The 19330-nt window shown below is 38.1% G+C and overlaps 1 protein-coding gene across 1 annotated transcript in view; it reads right to left on the bottom strand.

The window, feature by feature from the left end:
- Positions 1-19330, bottom strand: part of COL12A1 (collagen type XII alpha 1 chain) — a 146132-nt gene that overhangs the window by 82496 nt on the left and 44306 nt on the right. The window contains exons 14-19 of the mRNA XM_089530905.1: positions 10621-10890; positions 8552-8818; positions 5928-6120; positions 4795-4916; positions 2217-2366; positions 2009-2128 (exon numbers count right to left, since the gene is read on the bottom strand). Coding sequence (XP_089387031.1) covers positions 2009-2128; positions 2217-2366; positions 4795-4916; positions 5928-6120; positions 8552-8818; positions 10621-10890 — 1122 coding nt within the window. The remainder of the gene's footprint in view (positions 1-2008; positions 2129-2216; positions 2367-4794; positions 4917-5927; positions 6121-8551; positions 8819-10620; positions 10891-19330) is intronic.

The raw sequence follows: 19330 nt of genomic DNA, 5'->3' as shown, positions 1-19330 counted from the left end.
CATAAGCATTGTCCTACCTCATATCTTGTTTTACCAGCTATGAGTGGGAAACCTTCTACTATTTCCCTTCACAAGAAGTGAAAGGATTTGCAAATCCCCTGAGACTGCAAGCAAAACTACACATTACATGTGAGGTTGTGATGATTTCCTGATCTTTTTTTTTTAACAATAAGATGTAGCAGGAGGTCTGGCATTTTATTGTTAGCAGCAGTTTCACTGTATAGTTTTCCAAAGCAAAATGACACCCATAAGCCACACTTTCGCAACATTTTTTTTTTTAAAAAGAGTACAGTCAGCCCTCTGTATCTATGGATTCTGTATCCATGAATTCAATAATCTACAGCTGAAAATATTTTTTAAAAAATCCACAAAGCAAATCTTGATTTTGCCATTTTATATAAGGCACAGCATTTTACTACACCATTATATATAATGAGACTTGAACATTCATGGATTTTGATATCCACAGGAGATCGTGGAACCAAACCCCAGTGGATACTAAGGGCCCACTATATCTAAAGTCTGATCTCTGAAGAGAGGAAAAATCAATCAAACTTCTTACACACCAATTACAGACTACTTTCTAGTTTGTGGATAGTAACATTTGCTCAACCCTGTGTTTCAGAGCCCTTTGTGGGAGAAATGGATCCTTAAATGTAGCAGAACTGAAGGGTTTGAACTGAAAACTGGAAAGAGGGGAGGAATAAAGGCATCAATTCAGAGAAGACAATGAGGGAAAGAATCACAGCAGCCTTCTGTGGTTTGCAGAAGAACCTTCTACACTTCTTCTATCCAACGACAATTCCAGAGCATGCAAGTCATAGAGACTAGGCCTACAGCTGCATCCCAGCTGTGTATCCAGACTGTATGACCAGAAACAGATGTAAGAAACTAATCATTGCCCTGTGGATCATTTAATTTTACTGGAGTCTGTCCCTGCTTATTTTGGGACATAGAGATTTGCTTTAAACTGTGTATCCATCTGAGTTCTTCTTCATGCTTCTTCCCTGTATTTCCATTTTCTTCTATTCTATTCTGTTCTGTTCTGTATTTCCATGTTTCTGCTCTTTTCTTTGGTTTAGTTGCTGGCTGGTTTTTCTTTTACCTCTTTTCAGAAAATATCTGGACTTGTGGACTGGAGACACTGCATAATACTTCAAGAACCTGCTGTCCTTCCCCTCTCCCTTCCCACTTCTGTCTGTTAACCCATAGCTCTCTGTATAACTGGGGGGCAAAGTTCATAGATAATGATAGCTGTGGCTCCATGTCAATGACATAGCAAATCCCTTCTTGATTTTAGTCTGAACTTAAAAGACATAGGCAGTATCTGCACTGCAGACGTAATCCAGTTTGACACCACATTAACTGCCTTGGCTCAACATTATGGAATCCTGGGAATTGTAGTTTGTTATGACATGGATCACTATAATTCCCAGAATTCCATAGTGTTGAGCTATGGCAGTTAATGTGGTATCAAACTGGATCATTTCTGCAATGTGGATGCAGCCACACGCACTAAGATACTGAGACATACCCTGAAATATGTTTCATACCTTGGATAGCTCCTTTCATCATCCTATATCTAGCTTTTAAAAATTCATCATCCCCATTATGTGGAAGACAGGTGCTGATGCTGCTGATATGGAAAGAGTGAGTTATACTTGAAGGCGGTCAGATAATTTCTTTTTAACTCAGAGAAGCTCACATTGTTTGACAGCATTTTCCTGTAAGCTGGTCCTGGAACCATTACATGCTTCTTTTTGTATGGCCCAAAACAGACAGGCAAAAAGCACTGCTTTAAGGCCAATTCGGGGGTGTGGCATGCAGATGACACACACCCCTGGACTGGCTGAAAGCATCAGAGAGGCCGACTAACAAGTGGGAAAAACCACTCCTTGCTGGTGGCCTGTTCCAGACCACCACAGCAGCCAGCCTCAGGATGGAGAAGAGAATGGAATATCATCTAATGTATTTTTTCCAGTGTTGTTTATTTGGACATCCTGCTTACCTGTTAGGGTGTTGCCTCCTTTGTATGGCAAATTGGCCACAGCATCCAATAAGCTTTGCTTGGTTCTGTGTGAATTGAGCTGCCATTCTGTTCTAGGATCTCCACTATACTGTGCAAGACCTGGGGTAGGTAGATTTAGAATATGACTTAGTTACAAAATGTTTTGAAACAACAATGCTCAAATTACCCCTGTATCTCCAAGGCTTACCAATCTGGACTTTGTCAGGACCAATATCAAATACTTCAACAATGCGTGCGATGAAACTTCGGATTGTTTTAAAATTTGGACGACCAATACTCCATGAGCCATCCACAAGCAACACAATATCTGCTTCAGCTCTAGTCTTACATTCCAGGCCTGTCACAGCAATCAGAATAAAAATGGTTTGGTTACAGTAAATGAACAGCTTTTTCCCTCTCCTGTCCTTTACTACAATATATTTACTATGCTGGCATTAACTAACTGATGTTCTTCTATATACAGTACACTGAAATTTAAATGTCATTATGAGTGTCTCATACTCCATTCAATAATATGAAAGATTTTCCAAGTTTATACATATTACTAACTTAGAAAAAGTGTGTGTGTGTGTGTGTGTGTGTGTGTGTTTGTGCATGTGCATGTTTTGTTGACTGACAAGATCAGTCAGCATTTTTTTTATTGTGGCCTGGGCCAAGTGTCACCCTACAACTGCACTCTGCCCTCAAAGGCTATGTGTGGGTCACATACCGCCATATCTGCCTACACATCCCTTTTTCAGGTAAAGAAAGGGATGAGCTTGCTCTTCTGGAAGCACTGATTAACATTTTTAAAAAGCCAACTTTTCAAGTGGATATCTGGCCATTTCTGTCTTTTGTTAACATTGCCATTGTTTTGCCTTGGGGGGGGCAGTTCCTGTAGCCCCCAGAGAGTCGTAGTGAGTGAAAATTATGCCCTGGGTCCACAGGGGTTGCCCAGCCCGGGTTTAATGGCTTTACTTAGCTTGGGCCTAAATATAGTAAGAATCATCTACACAAGGAATATCATAAACAAATAACTTCAATTAGGTAGCTAATGACTCTTCCGTTACTGTATATCTTCCATAGTTAAAACTGTTAGATAGCTAGGATACTAAAGCATTTTTAAAAAAAAAAATCTGATGCTGATTGTTCAAAATCAATACAAATGCTTAATACATGGAGATAAATGACATCATTAAATTTATATTGGAATATAGTCAATTAATGCAGATGGTGCAGAAGTTTGCACATTTAAATGTTTAAGAGAAAGAGCATGACATAAATAAGATACAGAAACACACATAAACACACAAAAGAATTGGAAGTGACAAAAACAAACATTTATACTGAGTTTTAAATGCTTCAGAAAGAAAGTGAAAAATCTCAGGGTCCCTCCACTTATGGCACAGAAATAAAGGATCATTTCATTTTCCACAGGCTGGAAATCATAGTGCATTTAGATAAAGCAGAAAGACTGTTAAAATGATCCTTTCAACAACCAGTTGAATTGAGTGGGGGGAGTCTTCTTCCTCCTTTTTCTGGAGATCACATTACCGGCTGCAAAACTTTCTGGCTTCATGCCATCATAGCTTCTGGTCTTTACATGGAAGAAATCCCATTGAATAAAATCAGGCACACTCATCTGAGTTGAAATAAAGAGTTCATCTATGTTCCACAGAACTGAGCCAATACTGTAGATTCATGAATAGAACTAGTCCAGGTACCTGAGAATTTAAAAGCATGATGCTCTTCTGCATAGAAAATACAATGCTGGTCTTTAATAAACACAGTTATCAGTCATGAAATATGGTTTCTATTAAAATTCATGCACTGGTTGGAAGCTAAGACCCTCATGCATAAGAGGGAAGTATTTCCCTATATGCACCAGGAGAGGAATTCACCAAGTCCCCTTCCCCACCTGCACTTCTCTCCACAGGCTGCAGGCTTCAGATCTAAGCACTGGCTTGTAGGAGATGGGAGAGAACCAACCATAGGATGCAAGGCCAGAAAAGCCCTGAAACATATGTAGAAAATGCATGTAGTTCTTTGGACCCTACACTTGATATAGACCATTTTGCATATGCAACAATCAGTGTCACTAGCTGTAATAGTCTCCCACTTGAGAATCTTGGCAGATTAACTTTATGTTTTTAAATTTAGTACACTGGAGTGTACATAGTTTTACTACCATAGCTTTTCCATTTTTTAAAAAAATAAAAGTTAGTTAGGTTATGAGACATAAGTCTGTAGAATAAATGGTATTTGCAGTAGCATAGCCAAAAAAGAAAAGAACCATGTGGAAACTTTGACAGACTAATTTTAGCATAATCTTTTGTGGATTATAATCCACCTCCTGGCATGCACTATAATCTTCCAATATAATACAAACATGAAACATGATACAGCCAAAATTAACCACTTTTACACCAAAATCCTATATGAGAAACTCTCAGTGCAGCTTTTCTGAATACAAATGCACAAGGATGTACTGTTAAAGCAAATTTATTTCAGTAACATTGTTAAAAATGTGAAAGAGAAATCTTTCACATAAAGTGGGCAAGAGAAAGAAGAAGCAATGTTTAAAATAACTATCAAATAGTAACAGGTCTTTGTGGATAGGAGAAGCTTCTTAACTTTATAACAACTCCTGAAAGTAAATAACAGTATACATTAAGGATATTGAAGCAGTTCATTCTTCAGGTTTGGGACAACAATTATGTATTTCTAAAATGGGTAGTTAAGAAATAAACTTTAAGTGTTTTTTCTCTCATTAAAGCCATATTTACCTCTAGATAAAATTGGCACCACAGTAGAATCCGAAAGTGTGGTCATTTCTTCTCCAATCAATGGTGCACTCTCACCTCCTTCAAACATTCCAAAAACATTGACTTTATAGGAAGTACCTGCCCTGCATGAATAAAGAGCATATATAAATCGAACTGGACTAGTCACCTATGCAGATTCCTTCACTTAAATTTTTATCTCTCAATTCTGCCCAGCTGCTCACAGTTCTCTGACCACACAACATTTTATCCACACAACAATAAGGGCAGTACAGAATCTGAGCGTGTGGGTGGCTGTATCATCCCACCACTGCAAGATGAGACACTCCACAATCATACTCAACCACAGGCTGCCATGGGGTAGGACGGTTGTGCTGAGAGAGAACGATTGGCCCAAGCTCACCAACTGAACTATGTACTAAGCACAGAACCTGAGATTCCTTGTTGCTAGTCCAAAAACTAGCAGCTACAGTACATTGGTTCTTTATTACATGAAATTTTAAGATGGAGTAAGTCTGCAATTATATTTCATATGCTCAACATCCCTAATGTCATCCCAGAAGAGTATTACTGAATCAGGTTTTTATTAATTACTAGCATGGTGCAATAGTTTGAGAGTTAGACTAGGACACTGGGTGACCAGGGTTGGAATCCCAACTCAACCAAGTAAAACCTCTGGGTGGCTTTGGGCAAGTCACACTCTCTCAGCCTCAGAGGATAGCAATAGCAAACCCCCTCTGAAGAAACCTGACAAGAAACTCCTATGATAGGGTCACCTTAGGGCCACCATAAGTTGAAAATGACTTGAAGGCACATGACAGCAGCATCAACATTATATTTCAACTGTCTTACCTAATATACACATGACCCAGACAGCCACATCATTAATGAAGGGCCAAGCAGAAGGTTTATTAAGTAGTCTTTCTTGCTCCCATATACAATTCTTTATTTAACTTATTTTAATTATTTCTATCCAGCCTTTAGTACCTATGGTGGCTAAGTAACATAATACATTCAAAACAATTTTTAAAAAATAGATTTATATAGAGATTTCAATCAGACAAGTGCTTACATTTGGCTGGATAACATCCAAAGAAAGAAATAATGAAATGGAAGAAAGCTAGGATCAGCAATACCTGAGCTCCTCTAACACAACTGTATTGTCATATGGTCCAACAACTAATTCTCCAAAGCGTCTGTCTTCTCCAGTTGGATGGAAAGTTACTTTGTAACCCTTCACTTGCCCAGGGGCTGGTTCCCAGGTTACACGAAAGCTTGACATCGTAGAATCAGATGTCTTCAGATTTCTGGGAGGTTTAAATGGGGAAGCTGCAACAGTCAAGCAACACACAATTAAATGTTTGCTTTATTGAATAGCAAGCCCTGGTTTGGAGTTGTTGTTTTTTTATTGTCTTATAAGACAAATACCAGATTCAATGGATTTTTTTTTTAAAAAAAATACTCATTTCCTGTTCCCCAACATCATTCAGACTTGGTAGCCCCTGCAGCTGCATTTGGCATCTTAAAGAAACTACTGGAGACCATTCACAAATATCCCATCTACTAGCTTCTGCTCGGTAGTTGAGACAGATAATTATTACCAGTGTGGATGCATCTCAAAGTACTGTAAATAAATCTTTTTACAAAGGTAAGAAAACCATCCTTGTTCAGTGCAAAACTGTGGAAATAGAACTCATCTAACATTGTTTTGTATTTATGAAATACAGTCACAGGGGACCACTTTCCTCACCATACACATATTATACATTTAATTAGCATGGAAAACAAGGACATATACAATACCACCAACTACTATTACTCTGAATGGTCACTGTTCTTATAATTCATCTCTCTCTCTCTCTCTCTCTCTCTCTCTCTCTCTCTCTCTTTCTCTTTCTTCCCCTCCCCCCAGTGGAACTTGAGAGTAACACTTTGTACATTTGACAAAAGTGGAGATAATTTTTAAAAAGCCTGCTCAACTCTTAAATGTCACAAAATTTGTTGTTCCCACTTTTGAAAATCTATTGTTTTGTCCTCACTTTTCCAAAACACATTCATTGATCACAGCTATAGTAAGACAATAAGAAGCAGAGAAGCAATCTCTAAAGCAGGACTAAGAACATTTGGTTCTCCAGATGTCTTAGACTAGAACTCCTACAATCTTACAATCTGCCCTCCCAAATGGTGCTGATGGGAGTTGTCTGGACTGCGAAATATTCCCAGCCCTTGCTTTTAAGCACCAAGACTCAAGCCCCTTAGACCACGTCAACACCAATTCTGCACAATTATCAGCAAGCAGTGCAGCCAATGCAGATGAAAGAGCACTAGGATAACAATGCTACTGGTCTGGCATGCTGCATTTTCTCTTCTAAGCCAACTCTTGTTTCTGGTTTAAATGCTATCCCATGTGCAGTTTGTTGCATTTAGCTAAAAAGACAGCAGTCTAATCTCAAAGAACAAAAGCCAAGGATTTGAGTTGGGATTGAAACAAAAACATTTTATTTCCTTTTAAATTCCAAAAGCAGAAAGTGTTTTCAGGGTGCCAAGGCTGAACAAGAATGGGAACTCATTTCACAGATTTCTGATAACAGTGCATTGTTGTAACACCCTATGAAACTACTGTTCCCGTAACAGGATCCCTTATATCAGTGTATCTGTATTTTGTGCCTATTCATAACATCAGCCACTATTTAAGTAGGAGCTTTTCCTGAACAACACACAATGGACCTTCATGGGAAAGATAAAATATGTCACCTTTGATATCCTGGATATCATAGTCAACCTCTAATCAAATAAATTGGCCCACTGCCTTTTAAATAAAATAAGTGAATCATTTGAAAATATTTAGGTTGTTTTGTTGAAATATTTTTAAAATCTAAGTATGATTGTTGAAGTCAGTCACTGTGGAAGCTGCACTTTTGAAGCAAAATTAAACACTTTCTCCTTAACTACAGATGTACTCTATATTATCAGGGGGATCTGTTCAAAATAACTCTGTTCTTTATTTATTATTTACATTTTATATCTGACTGAGACCTTTAGTGGAATAACCATATTAGTCTGTAGCTCAAAAAAAAGAAGGTAAAAGACTCTAGCATAGTGGTTTCAGGTATTTTAGACTTCAGTTCCCAGAAGCCCCAGACAACTTGGCCATAGCCAGAAATTCTGGGAGCTGAAGTCCAAAAAAATGGGGGACTAAAGTTTGGGAACCACTGCTCTAGTGGTTGATCCCTAGAACTGAAAACATTTGTTGCTGGGTTCAAGATTCAGCACCACTAAAACCCACATTAAATCCTGTACAGTAAATTCATTACCCTAATTTCTAATTGCCACATAAGCGGCACATTCCCATACTTCTAGCTATGTGAGTTAATATTAAATTAAATGCACAGGATGTTATCTTTTCAAAGCTGCCTCGGAATTTGCAATTAGAGGATCCCACATCATTTCCATCTTTTTCTCGTGCTAACTGTGCTAATTGAAGACTACAAGAATTATCACAGTTCTTGTGTGGTTTGCAGGTGACATGATGGCTTGTACAATAGCTAACAAAGCCCACTCTCTCATAATCAAGGTGGGAGAAATTTTAAGCTAAATATTTAAGCTAAATAATATATTTAAATCCTTTTAAAATAAAACATGTATTGATAACATAATAGCTACTGACTCTGGAAGCTTCGCTAACTCTCAGACATGTTGAAGACCTATTTTTTTTATTTTAAAAATCTGCCGTCAACCATTTGGGGGAAACAATTGGTACCTGTTGTTCCTTCGCCTTGTCTGTGTTTTCCTTCACCAGTTTTGTACATTGGGATGACAGAGATGTCGTATGTGGTCAGAGGTTGGAGGCGTTTCAATACTGTTGTGGTAGATGTCGGTGGCACTTTGGTGACCATTTGTCTTCCTCCTCTGCGAGGTCGGTAAACTACACGATAGCTGATAACTCTTCCAGGTGCAGGTTGCCAAGAAACTCTCATTGTGGTCTCTTTCTCATCATCCACCCTCACAGCCCTTGAGCTTGGTGAGACTTTTCAGCACAAAATAAAGGAGGAAACAAACGTATTTTTGAAATGGAATTGATCGTATAAAATATTCCTCAAAATAAGACTGTAAAGAAAATGATCTGACAGCTACAATGTTGCAATTTTTCCTCAGTCATTTTGCATGCATCTGTATACACAACTTTCTTCCCTCTGAGAGAGTGGTTTTAAAACAATCATTGGAATTTTGATGAGAAACTAAGCATCAGTTACTGGGAACTCTCACATTTCTTCCAAAGTTTGAGTTTACTGAGGTCAAATCCTCCTCACTGAGTGAACGATGGTAAATATCCCTTTTAAAGCAACATTGTCCAATATTTGAGGCATGTCCCCCAGTATTTTTTTAATTCCTTCAATGTTTTACTTTGTTCTAGTAAGGAAAGGCTTTCACAACTTCTCATGATCACAGAGTCATGACTCATATTAATGATACAACAGCTTTCCCTGAACGCATTAAACATTTTAAGCTCACACAGAGAATATTCTTTCTCCAGATCTTTGAAAACTCTGCTTTTGTCCCACAAAGAATGTTCCTTTCTGATTCCTGAGGTTCATTCAAAACAATGAAAGATGTCCTAACAGGCTACCCTAGTACTGTACTACTTTGACCAGTCAGATTCTGCTGCTGGACCATCCAACAGCAAAGCCATGCAGCAAAACTGGCAAGACATTATCTTCCTTTGACCTACTTCTTAAAATATTGTTTGCAATTTTCATATTGTTTGCAATGAAAAAGTTTTTTCATTGACCTGAAATGAGAATAGTGAGGGAAAGGATATTCAGAAATATTCAGAAAATGGTTGGAAAATGTGTTTCTCAATTTTGGAAAGCTCTGATGAGAAGAATCCTGGACTAACGAGAACCTTTACAATTTGGAACTTATTCAGTACAAAATTCACATATGCATTTTTTGCACAGAAAACAGCATTTTCTGTACAGGGTATTGTATGTTCCATGTGTTAAACAGAATTTTCTACAGAAAAAAATAATATTTCTGTACTGAAATATAAGTAGGAAGGGAATGCACACTCTGTCTACTTCTCATATACCTATTCAGCCTTCTCTCACACTTGAATACAAACGGCTACTTGCCCAAGTATGGGCAGCTTTAAAGCCAGTGTCGTTTAGTGATTTGAGTGCTGAACTAGGCCTCCGGGAGACCAGGGTTCATGGAAACCCACTGGGCAAGTCACACTCTCTCAGCCTCAGAGGAAGATTAGAGCAAACCCATTCTGAACAAATTTGCCAAGAAAACCCTATTAAAGGTTCCCCTTAGGATCGCCATAAAGCTGAAAATAATTTGAAAGCACTCAACAATGAGCAACTTAACTTTTACAGAGTAAGAATGAGCTAGGTGTTGTTACAAAAGAGTTCATTCCCTCCAATAGTTTAGAAGAATTCAGTGGGCACCAATAGAAATTGTTGGTACAAACATCTGTATTATGCTGATCATTTCACTTACAGACAGCTGAACCCGATAGATGGCACCCATTATTATATTTTTAAAAAGAATCAACAATGACATAATCAAGGCAGTCATTCAGATAGTAATAGTAAGTTTGTTATGAATAATTATTTCTCACATATCTATCAGCACGAAAATGCTTAACTGTGATGGCATCACATCTCCAAATTTTCCAGGATGAACCACAATTTAAATTATTTGCTTATTGTTTTATTTTGTTAACTGCCTTGAATTGCCTGAAGGAAAGAGTACAAATGATTTTAAACAGCAATAAAAAGTCACATTTCAGCTTATCTGTTAGCAATAATTCTATATTTTCTCTACCTTCAGTTGTAGCTTCTCCCTCTAAAGGAGCTCCTTCTCCACTTCTGTAAGAAGCCAAGACTGAAATCTTATACTTGGTCTCAGGCCGAAGGTTTTCCAGTACAGTATCTATTATATTTCCAGGAACTGTTTTCTCTCCAGACTCATCATCATAAAGTGATTTCCATACAATTCTGTAATGATCAACCGATCCTGGAGCTGCTGTCCATGACACTCCAATTGTGGTATCAGTTATATCTCTAGTAACCAAGTCACGAGGAGAACCACGTTCTGCAAAACAAGGAAGAAAAAAGTTATTGTAGCTTAAGAGGCAGCCAATAAACACCAAAATAAAACAAGAATAAAAATAAATTGTTACCTTTTTTAAAAAAAAGTCCCATGTTTATGAAATGTATTCCTCCTTTGAGATGCTTAGAGCTACATGCCTCATATCAAACAAGTACTTTTTCATGCATTAAATGTACATAGAGAATATAGCTCAACCCTATATTATACCAAAGTTTAGTTTAGGACATTTCCTCATCTTGAAAAGGTTTTGCTTGAAACACAGAACTGTAAAATCTGGTGACTGTCACAGACACTAATACCAGCAGTACGCGACAGCTCTGAAATATCATGACAGTATTGTCTCTGGACAGTATTGTAGGTTCTCCAATCAGTTTACATGGAAATCACTTTGATAGGTGTTATGGCCTAGACCTTAAACCATTTTTAAAAATTCTATAGCCTGTATGTGGGTTTATTAAGGTTGGAACTGATCAAATTCATTCATTATAGCCATAGCCACTCAAAATCTGGTTCTCAATAGGGACAAACATCTGAAGGGGATTTGTTGTGATGGCTATTTCTATGAAAGCTTTGACATGTTCAAAAACTAGTGGTAATGTTGCAGGTCATCATGTCTTTTAAACCACTGAGAATTGTGATTGTGAAATTGAGAATTAGAAATATTTAAAAATATATAGCTAAAACAAAATTAGAATTACATCAAGATGCACCAGTCTTCAGAATGTGATCCTGAAATTGCTTGTGTAATCCAGTAATCCTGGAGTTCCCTTAAAAAGGAAAGAATATGGTTTCTCTAGTATAAACAATCCAAAGCCTGCAGATACTCCTATTTAAACTAGTAAGATGTTTTGCACAAGTATTTCTGAACCAAAATATATCATCATTGCATTTGACATTAGAATATACATTGGGCCCTTCATATCTACTCCAGGACCCACCCATCCTTGTGGATGCTAAAATCCATGGATGCTAAAATCCCATTAAATACAATGACAAAGCAAATTGGTGCTTCTTATATAAAACACCAAACTCAAGTTTTCTTTTAGGAATTTATATTTAGTTTGCGTATTTTCAAGCCACGGATGACTGAATCTGGGGATAGAGAATCTGTGGATACAAAAGGCCAACTGTATTTTTTCATATACAGTCTCTCTCTCTCTCTCTCTCTCTCTCTCTCTGGCCTATTCACATGAAACATTATAAAAGCATATGATTGTACAAACAGTGATGAAAAATTATAATAAGCTTAATAGGTTTATAATAAAGATTAATTATTGCCAGTATTGTTCTCATTGTCTTAATGTAGCTGAAAGTGCAAGAGTTTGCCTGATTTACACCATGAAAATGTCACTGAATGAGGCAGCCCAGTTTGAGTTAAATGAAAGTTTAGACCTGAAACTGAACCTATATATGCACACACACACAATTATTTGGTAAAACTGCTCCTTTTAAAATATGGCATCTTCATTCAACTAAAAAAATATGAATACAATCCAAATGGGGAAAAAATATGGAAAATTTTTCTTGATAGAAAGTGCAGATGTCTCACAATAAAAGGCTTCTCTTTCCATATTTTAATATAATATAAACACAGAGACCACTTTACATTGGCTACTTTACCTCAAACCTCTGCCACATTATGACCTCACTATTAAACTATCTGCAGATATAGTACATTTTCAACAATTATTTCTGGAAGACTATAGCTAACAATATGTGCTGGAAACATTGCAAAAATAATTATATGTTAAAAACAACAATCACCTAATCTAGGCTATATATTGCAAGATAGCAGATGAAAGTAATTTATATGCAATAAAGTATAATTCATGTCAATTATATTTCAAAAACTGAATTGGTGGAACCATTGAGGTTGTGAGGTATTAAATGTACTATATTTCTGTTGCATAAAATAGTACTTTGGATTTCCAAGTAACACACAAAGTCTAAGTGGAATGTTCTGGCCTCACACAGCTGAGAACTGCTGACAAGACATCTTTCCTACTAAGGAGAATGAACTTCCATATATACTGCTCCACAAGGCAGATAATCCATTTTGTGCATAATATGCTGACTAGCAAACAGATTTTATGTTTTCCCTGTTTCCCTGACTACTGTGTAAATATGGTGAGAGACAAAGGCATTGGCTATAGTGTGCAAGAATTATGTATACATTATTTGCATAAAATTTGTATTCATTAGCATTATTTTTCTTTATCAGCCTTTTTAGAAATAGGCCAAAAATAGCATATTCCTTAGAAAGAAGGCAAAATGTTTCCAAACTTGCCATTCATAAATCAAGGAAATGTGAGATACACCATGGGACTGAGTCAACAGTACACTATAGGTTTTACCAGAATAAGGTGTTTCAGCTTACAAAAGGATGACAACCCCTCAAGGGCATATTATACTGATTTTAAAGCAGATCCAGCTTCTCTGTTAGTTTGCCGTAAGTGCAGATATTCAAATGTACTGTATGCCTGCTTTAAATACTCCTGCCTTCAGAGGGAAAGTTGGCAAGGGTGATGAACAGGGTCTTTTTTAGTAATACAACTGAGAATGTTCCACTTATGACAGTTTGCCAAGGATTTTATCACACAGACTTTTAAACTGCCATAAAAGTTCGATCATATCACCTTTGACAATATCTATTGCATGACACCATCTCCCTGTCACTGCTGCCTTGTCTGGAAGCATGATTAGCCCACAACTCAGCACTGATGGAGAAAATCCATCAATAACCTCCCAATCAGATTAGTTCATAGGTGGGGTAAATCATCCTGTGGCAGTTCCAGGATTGTGTGGTCATGTGGTGTCAGTGTCTTCTCCTCTCCTCTGTTCCCCCTTCCCTTCACTATTTCAAAACAGCTGGGAAGGTTTTTTATACTTTTTTATTTCTTTAAAAAAATACAAAGAGCTAGAATAAATCCAGAATTGTATTAAGAAAAACAAAACACACACAAGTGAAATGTGGGGTTAAGGATGAGGACGGAAGAGACCACAAGGGGCCAGCAACAGCCCAGTCATGCTAATGAAGACATACATGGTAGGGAATACTCCCAAACTGGAATGTTTGCACTTCCCTTTATTAACATGATTGTGGCAAGAATGGGGGTGGTGTAATAAAGTCCCAAGATCTCTCATTCATGGATTTTTGGCAAGATGGCAAAGATCTTTCTCATTTCAGATGGCTTGTTTCCCATGCACAACACACTGCATTTATCTACTGTACATACTGTATACTCGACGATAAATCGACCTCATGTATTAGGCAAGCTCATGTATTAGTCAAAGGCAGGTTTGGGTGCAAAAATTATGAATTTTGATATGACCCATGGATAAGTTGAGGCTAAGACCTAGGAGCATGCAACAAAGGATCTAAAGAATTTATTTGTTTGTTTGTTTGTTTGTTTGTTTGTGGAGTATTTATACCCTGCTCTTCAGCCACAAAGGCTCTCATAGTAGCTTAATTTTTTAAAAAAAATTAGACAGTTCCCTGCCTTCAAGTTACAATCTAAAAAGACATGACACAAAAGGAGATAGGAATGGTGGTGGGGAAGGGATCAAGTTCATTGGTTCTTCTCTCCCTCTGGGGCCATGGCAAATGGGCTAGAGGGAGGGCTCTTCATCTTACTTACAAAATACCAATAAGCATAACTGTGCTCACACTCAAGGCTGACTGGATGGCGGAGTGGTAATCTGTCCTGTCAGTGCTTTCAGGAAGCACTCTTGCCTTTCACCAGGGGATGAGTTATTTTTAAAGAAGAGTTAAATTACAGAGTCAAACTGACCCATGGATAAGTCAACTAAGAATTTTGAGTCAATTTTTTTGACTAAAATTTCTGAACAATTACATGAGTATATACAGTACTTTGATGGATCCATGAGATGGTCTGACTTTTATAATGTTTTTACAGATATTATTGTTATTAATTTTGTTGTTTATGTTCTTTTTTGATTACATATTGCCTCAAGAGCCTATTTTGGCTGGACCATCAGCAAATACATTTGATAGATAAATAAATAATATACCTGACTGGTGTCAGCTACACTGCATGTAATTCCTCTTTCAGCAATGTAGCCAAAATGGCAGAACACTCTATTACTGTTGAGAGAAGATGTCAAACTACTCCAGGAGTAACTGAGGCTCCATCAGTCATGTACTGGAAACCATTCCTGTTCTATCCCTGCCAGAATATAATGTGCTCTAAGATATGGAAACCATTTGAGGTACTTTATTAAAATGCCAAACTTTTTGCAGAGGTGAATGTTTCCAAAATTCTATATCCATGTCTACTGTTTCCATCATACTGAGCCACAGATAATAACTTCATTTAAATAGTTTTCCTTTACGTCTTTGGCTCTTAACTTCTCATTACTTAAAGAATCATCGTTGTTACTAAAACACAAAGACGTGTCCAAATTTAGCTCCTAATGTTCAATACAGCTAAATGACTTCTGTGATTTTCCTCATGCTTACCAGGAAAAGCTCTATAAACTCAACATCTTAATCAGCTAATGAACAAAGATGGTTTAATGGATGATTTTTGAAGTACTATGAAGTATAGGTTGAGTACCCCTTATCCATAATGCTTGGGACCAAAAATGTTTTGGATTTTGTATTTTGTTTTCAAATTCTGAAATATTTGCATATACATAATGAAATATCTTGGAGATGGGACCCAAATCCAAACCATGAAATTCATTTATTATTCACATACCCCTTATACACATAACTTGAAAATAATTTTATAGTCAGTATTTTTAATAATTTTGTGAATGAAGCAAAGTTTGTGTATACTAAACCATCTGAAAGCAAAGGTGTCTTAGCCACCCATGTGGACAATTTTGGATTTTGGAATTCCAGATAAGGGTTACCCAATCTGTAACTCCAAGCAAACCAAAACAAACTCCACTCTTAAAATAATTAGCCTATGATCTGGAATAAATGATGCATGTTGTGCCAACCCACAATTTTCTATAGGAAAACAGCTAAATCAAACCTTTTGCCATTGTAAGTGCCATAATAGCTACTGACTAATTAAATAAAATGCTAAGTATTTTGAATTAAATAACATTCACAATAAACTAAAGTTTTGAATAGAAATACATTGACAGGTCTTGGCAATTTCCGTGCATCAATCTCATTATATCTTCCGAAGATCTAGTGGGTTGTAAGATGTTGAGGAGGATGTTGTTCTCTCCTCTGTAATACATATACCCTATATACTCAACTATAAGTCAACCTCATGTATAAGTTGAGGGCAGGTTTGGGGGCCAAACTAATGGATTTTACCATGACCTGTGGGTAAGCCGAGGGTAAAACCTGCAGGCTCCTTCAGTGTGTGTGTGTGTGTGTGTGTGTGCGAACATGGCAAAAGAGAATCTAATTGAGGCGTTTTGCTTCATTGTTCAGTTTTCATTTAGATCACTCCTCAGACAACAAGTGGGAGAGGGACTTTGTTTAAAAGCAATTAATCACTCAGGACTCTTTCTGCTTGGCTCAAGAGAAAAAGAAACTATCTTCCCACGCATGGGGAAATCTGAAAGACCTGCTATCACATTACCATACTGACCCATAAATAAGTTGACCTGAGATTATGGGTTAATTTTTGGGCACAATTTTTTAGACTTATAGATGAGTATATATGGTATATGGGTATAAAGGGCAGAGACTACTCCTGTAACTTAACTACTTTGCAGGAGTGGGGAAGGAAGGGGAATTATGTTTCTTGTTGCAAAAAAAAAAAACCCAAAGTCTTGTGGGATCTTAAAAACGGATAGGCTTTATCTGGCATACAATTTCATGGGCAGTATCTCAAGAAGCTGCCATCCACAGAATATTATGTAAAATAAAATGAGTAGGTCTTTAAGTGGCTACAAGACTCTTGGCATGCTATTTTGCTGAATTCTGTTGGATTCCTCAGCACCATTTTGCTGGTGAAAATTACTTGTAAATGTTCCCTTAAGTTCCATCGAAATTGGACACAATTCCTTAACCATGTTAAGAATACAATCACAAGATCTGTTCTTCCCTCTGAGACTGGAATGTACTGGGTATTATTCTGATATGCATCCATCTCAGCTGTGCCTTTGACCTCACCTACCCAGCCAATGCAGTTTGGAAATAATAATAATAATAATAATAATAATAATAATAGATCTATTTGTATCCCGCCCAATCACAATGAATCCGGGCAGGTAACAACAATAAAAAATACATTTCAAACTGGCTTCAGGTCAGGATACGGAGTTGAGACTGCCCTGGTCGCCTTGGTCGATGATCTCCATCTGTGCATCGACAGGGGAAGTGTGGCCCTGTTGGTGCTCTTGGACCTCTCAGCGGCTTTCGATACCATAGACCATGGAATCCTTCTGGAATGCCTGAGGAAACTAGGAATTGGAGGCACTGCTTTGCAGTGGTTCCGGTCCTGTCTCTTGGGCAGGTTCCAGATGGTGTCGCTTGCTGACAGTTGTGTCAGGGGTTAAAGTCAGCACACTGGGAAATGCTTAGATGTGTGTGTGTGTGACCATGAGCATCTAGCACTGAGGACAAGGCTGATCAAGCACAGCTGATGCTCATAGCCTCAAGGACACTCTGGTGCCTGCATGCACTAAGCCTGGATGATGAAACATCTAGCTGGATTGCACAGGGGGACACTTTAGAATGTAACACAAGAAGTCACTGGGTTTTTGGAGACCGCATGGTCTGAAGGCTATATAAACTCAAGAGCTTCCAGTGATTGCTTTGTGGGTTGTTAGTAGGAGTTGGTATTCATTTGTGATCTGTATTATAGCACTGTAAATAAAGCACTTCGGGAGACTTGGCTTGTCTGGTCGTTTATCAGCTGAAGCCTGGCATTGGTTGCTGAGAGTCCATGGAGGTTCCTGCATTTCTTCAGTTCCTGGAAGACATCCAGCTGCTGTTATCTCAACTGAGGACTGAGAACCACGTTTCTGAATTTGCCAGTTTATTCTGCCGTATGCCAGCATTGGCTACAGGGCTCAGATGAGTTGCTGACAAGTTGTTCAGCCAAGAGGGAGCTCAATTCAGGCGTCCCTCAAAGCGCGATACCGTCACCAATGCTATTCAACATTTAAATGAAGCAGCTACATGAGATCATCCGGAGACATGGGGCGGGGTATTATCAGTATGCTGATAACACCCAAATCTATTTCTCTATGTCTCGGACTGTTTCAGTGACCAAGGAGAGCATCTCTCCTCTGAATGACTGCCTGAGGTCGATAATGGATTGGATGAGGGAAAATAGACTTAAGTTGAATCCAAACAAAACAGAGGTACTCGTGATAGGTAACCCCAACCCGGGTATGGAGATACGTTCGCCAGTCCTAGATGGGGTCACACTTCCCCTGAAGGACTGTGTCCGCAGCTTAGCAGTGCTCCTGGATTTGTTGCTTCATCTGCCCTCTCAGATTGACGCGACAGCGAGAGCACCTGTTATCAGCTTCGGCTGATAAGCCAGTTGCGGCCCTATCTGGAGCAGCGGGACCAAGAAATGGTTGTATATGCCCTGGTAACCTCTCGTCTTGGTTTCTGTAATGCGCTTTACGTGGAGCTACCCTTGTGCCATGTCCAGAAGCTTCAATTGATACAAAACTTGGCAGCCAGACTGGTCACTGGAAAATCTAGGTTTGACTGCATTACACCTATTCTTAAGTCATTATACTGGCTGCCTATTAGCTTCTGGTCACAGTACAAGGTGTTGGTTATTACCTACAAAGCCCTACATGGTCTGGATCCAGTCTACTTGAAGGAACGCCTCCTCCCATATAATCCTTCCCATATACTGCATTCCTCCGGGGGGAAAATTTTACATCCAAAAAAGACTAGATTGGTGGGGACCTCCTGGAGGTCTTTTTCTCCTAAAGCTTGGAATGACCAGCCGGAAGAGATTTGCCCATTATCCTCATTGGAAGCTTTTTAAAAAGCGACAAAAACCTTTCTCTTCCAGCAGGCCTTCCCTGAGTGATAACCACCCTGAACCAATTCTATCCATCCTTCCTACTATATCTCCTCATCATTCACGTATTGTAGAATAATCTTGTAGTGTAGTATTGTTATATATTTATATATATTTATATAAAAAACAGCTGAGGGTAACAATGGGACTATAGAAGTGGACAAAGCCTGCAATGATAGCAACTTGTCCCATGATCTATAATTCTTGCCTTTGTTACATTTGCTGCTTACATTTCTGCTTTCTTCAGCTTCCTGACGCAATGAATTAGAAGCAGCAAAATAATAATGTTCTAATGATAGGGACACATGTGCAACCACAACACCGATTTTCCATGCCAAGAAAATTACAAAATTACCAGGTTTATAGCACAATCCTAAACATAGGAATAGCAACAGCAAGTACATTTCTATACTGCTTTTCAGTGCACTTAAGCACTCCCT

This window comes from Sceloporus occidentalis, unplaced genomic scaffold (genome assembly GCF_023333645.1).
Source record: "Sceloporus occidentalis isolate IW3139 unplaced genomic scaffold, rSceOcc1.0.p SCAF_6, whole genome shotgun sequence".
NCBI lineage: Eukaryota > Metazoa > Chordata > Lepidosauria > Squamata > Phrynosomatidae > Sceloporus > Sceloporus occidentalis.
This window is presented reverse-complemented; position numbering and strand designations above follow the sequence as displayed.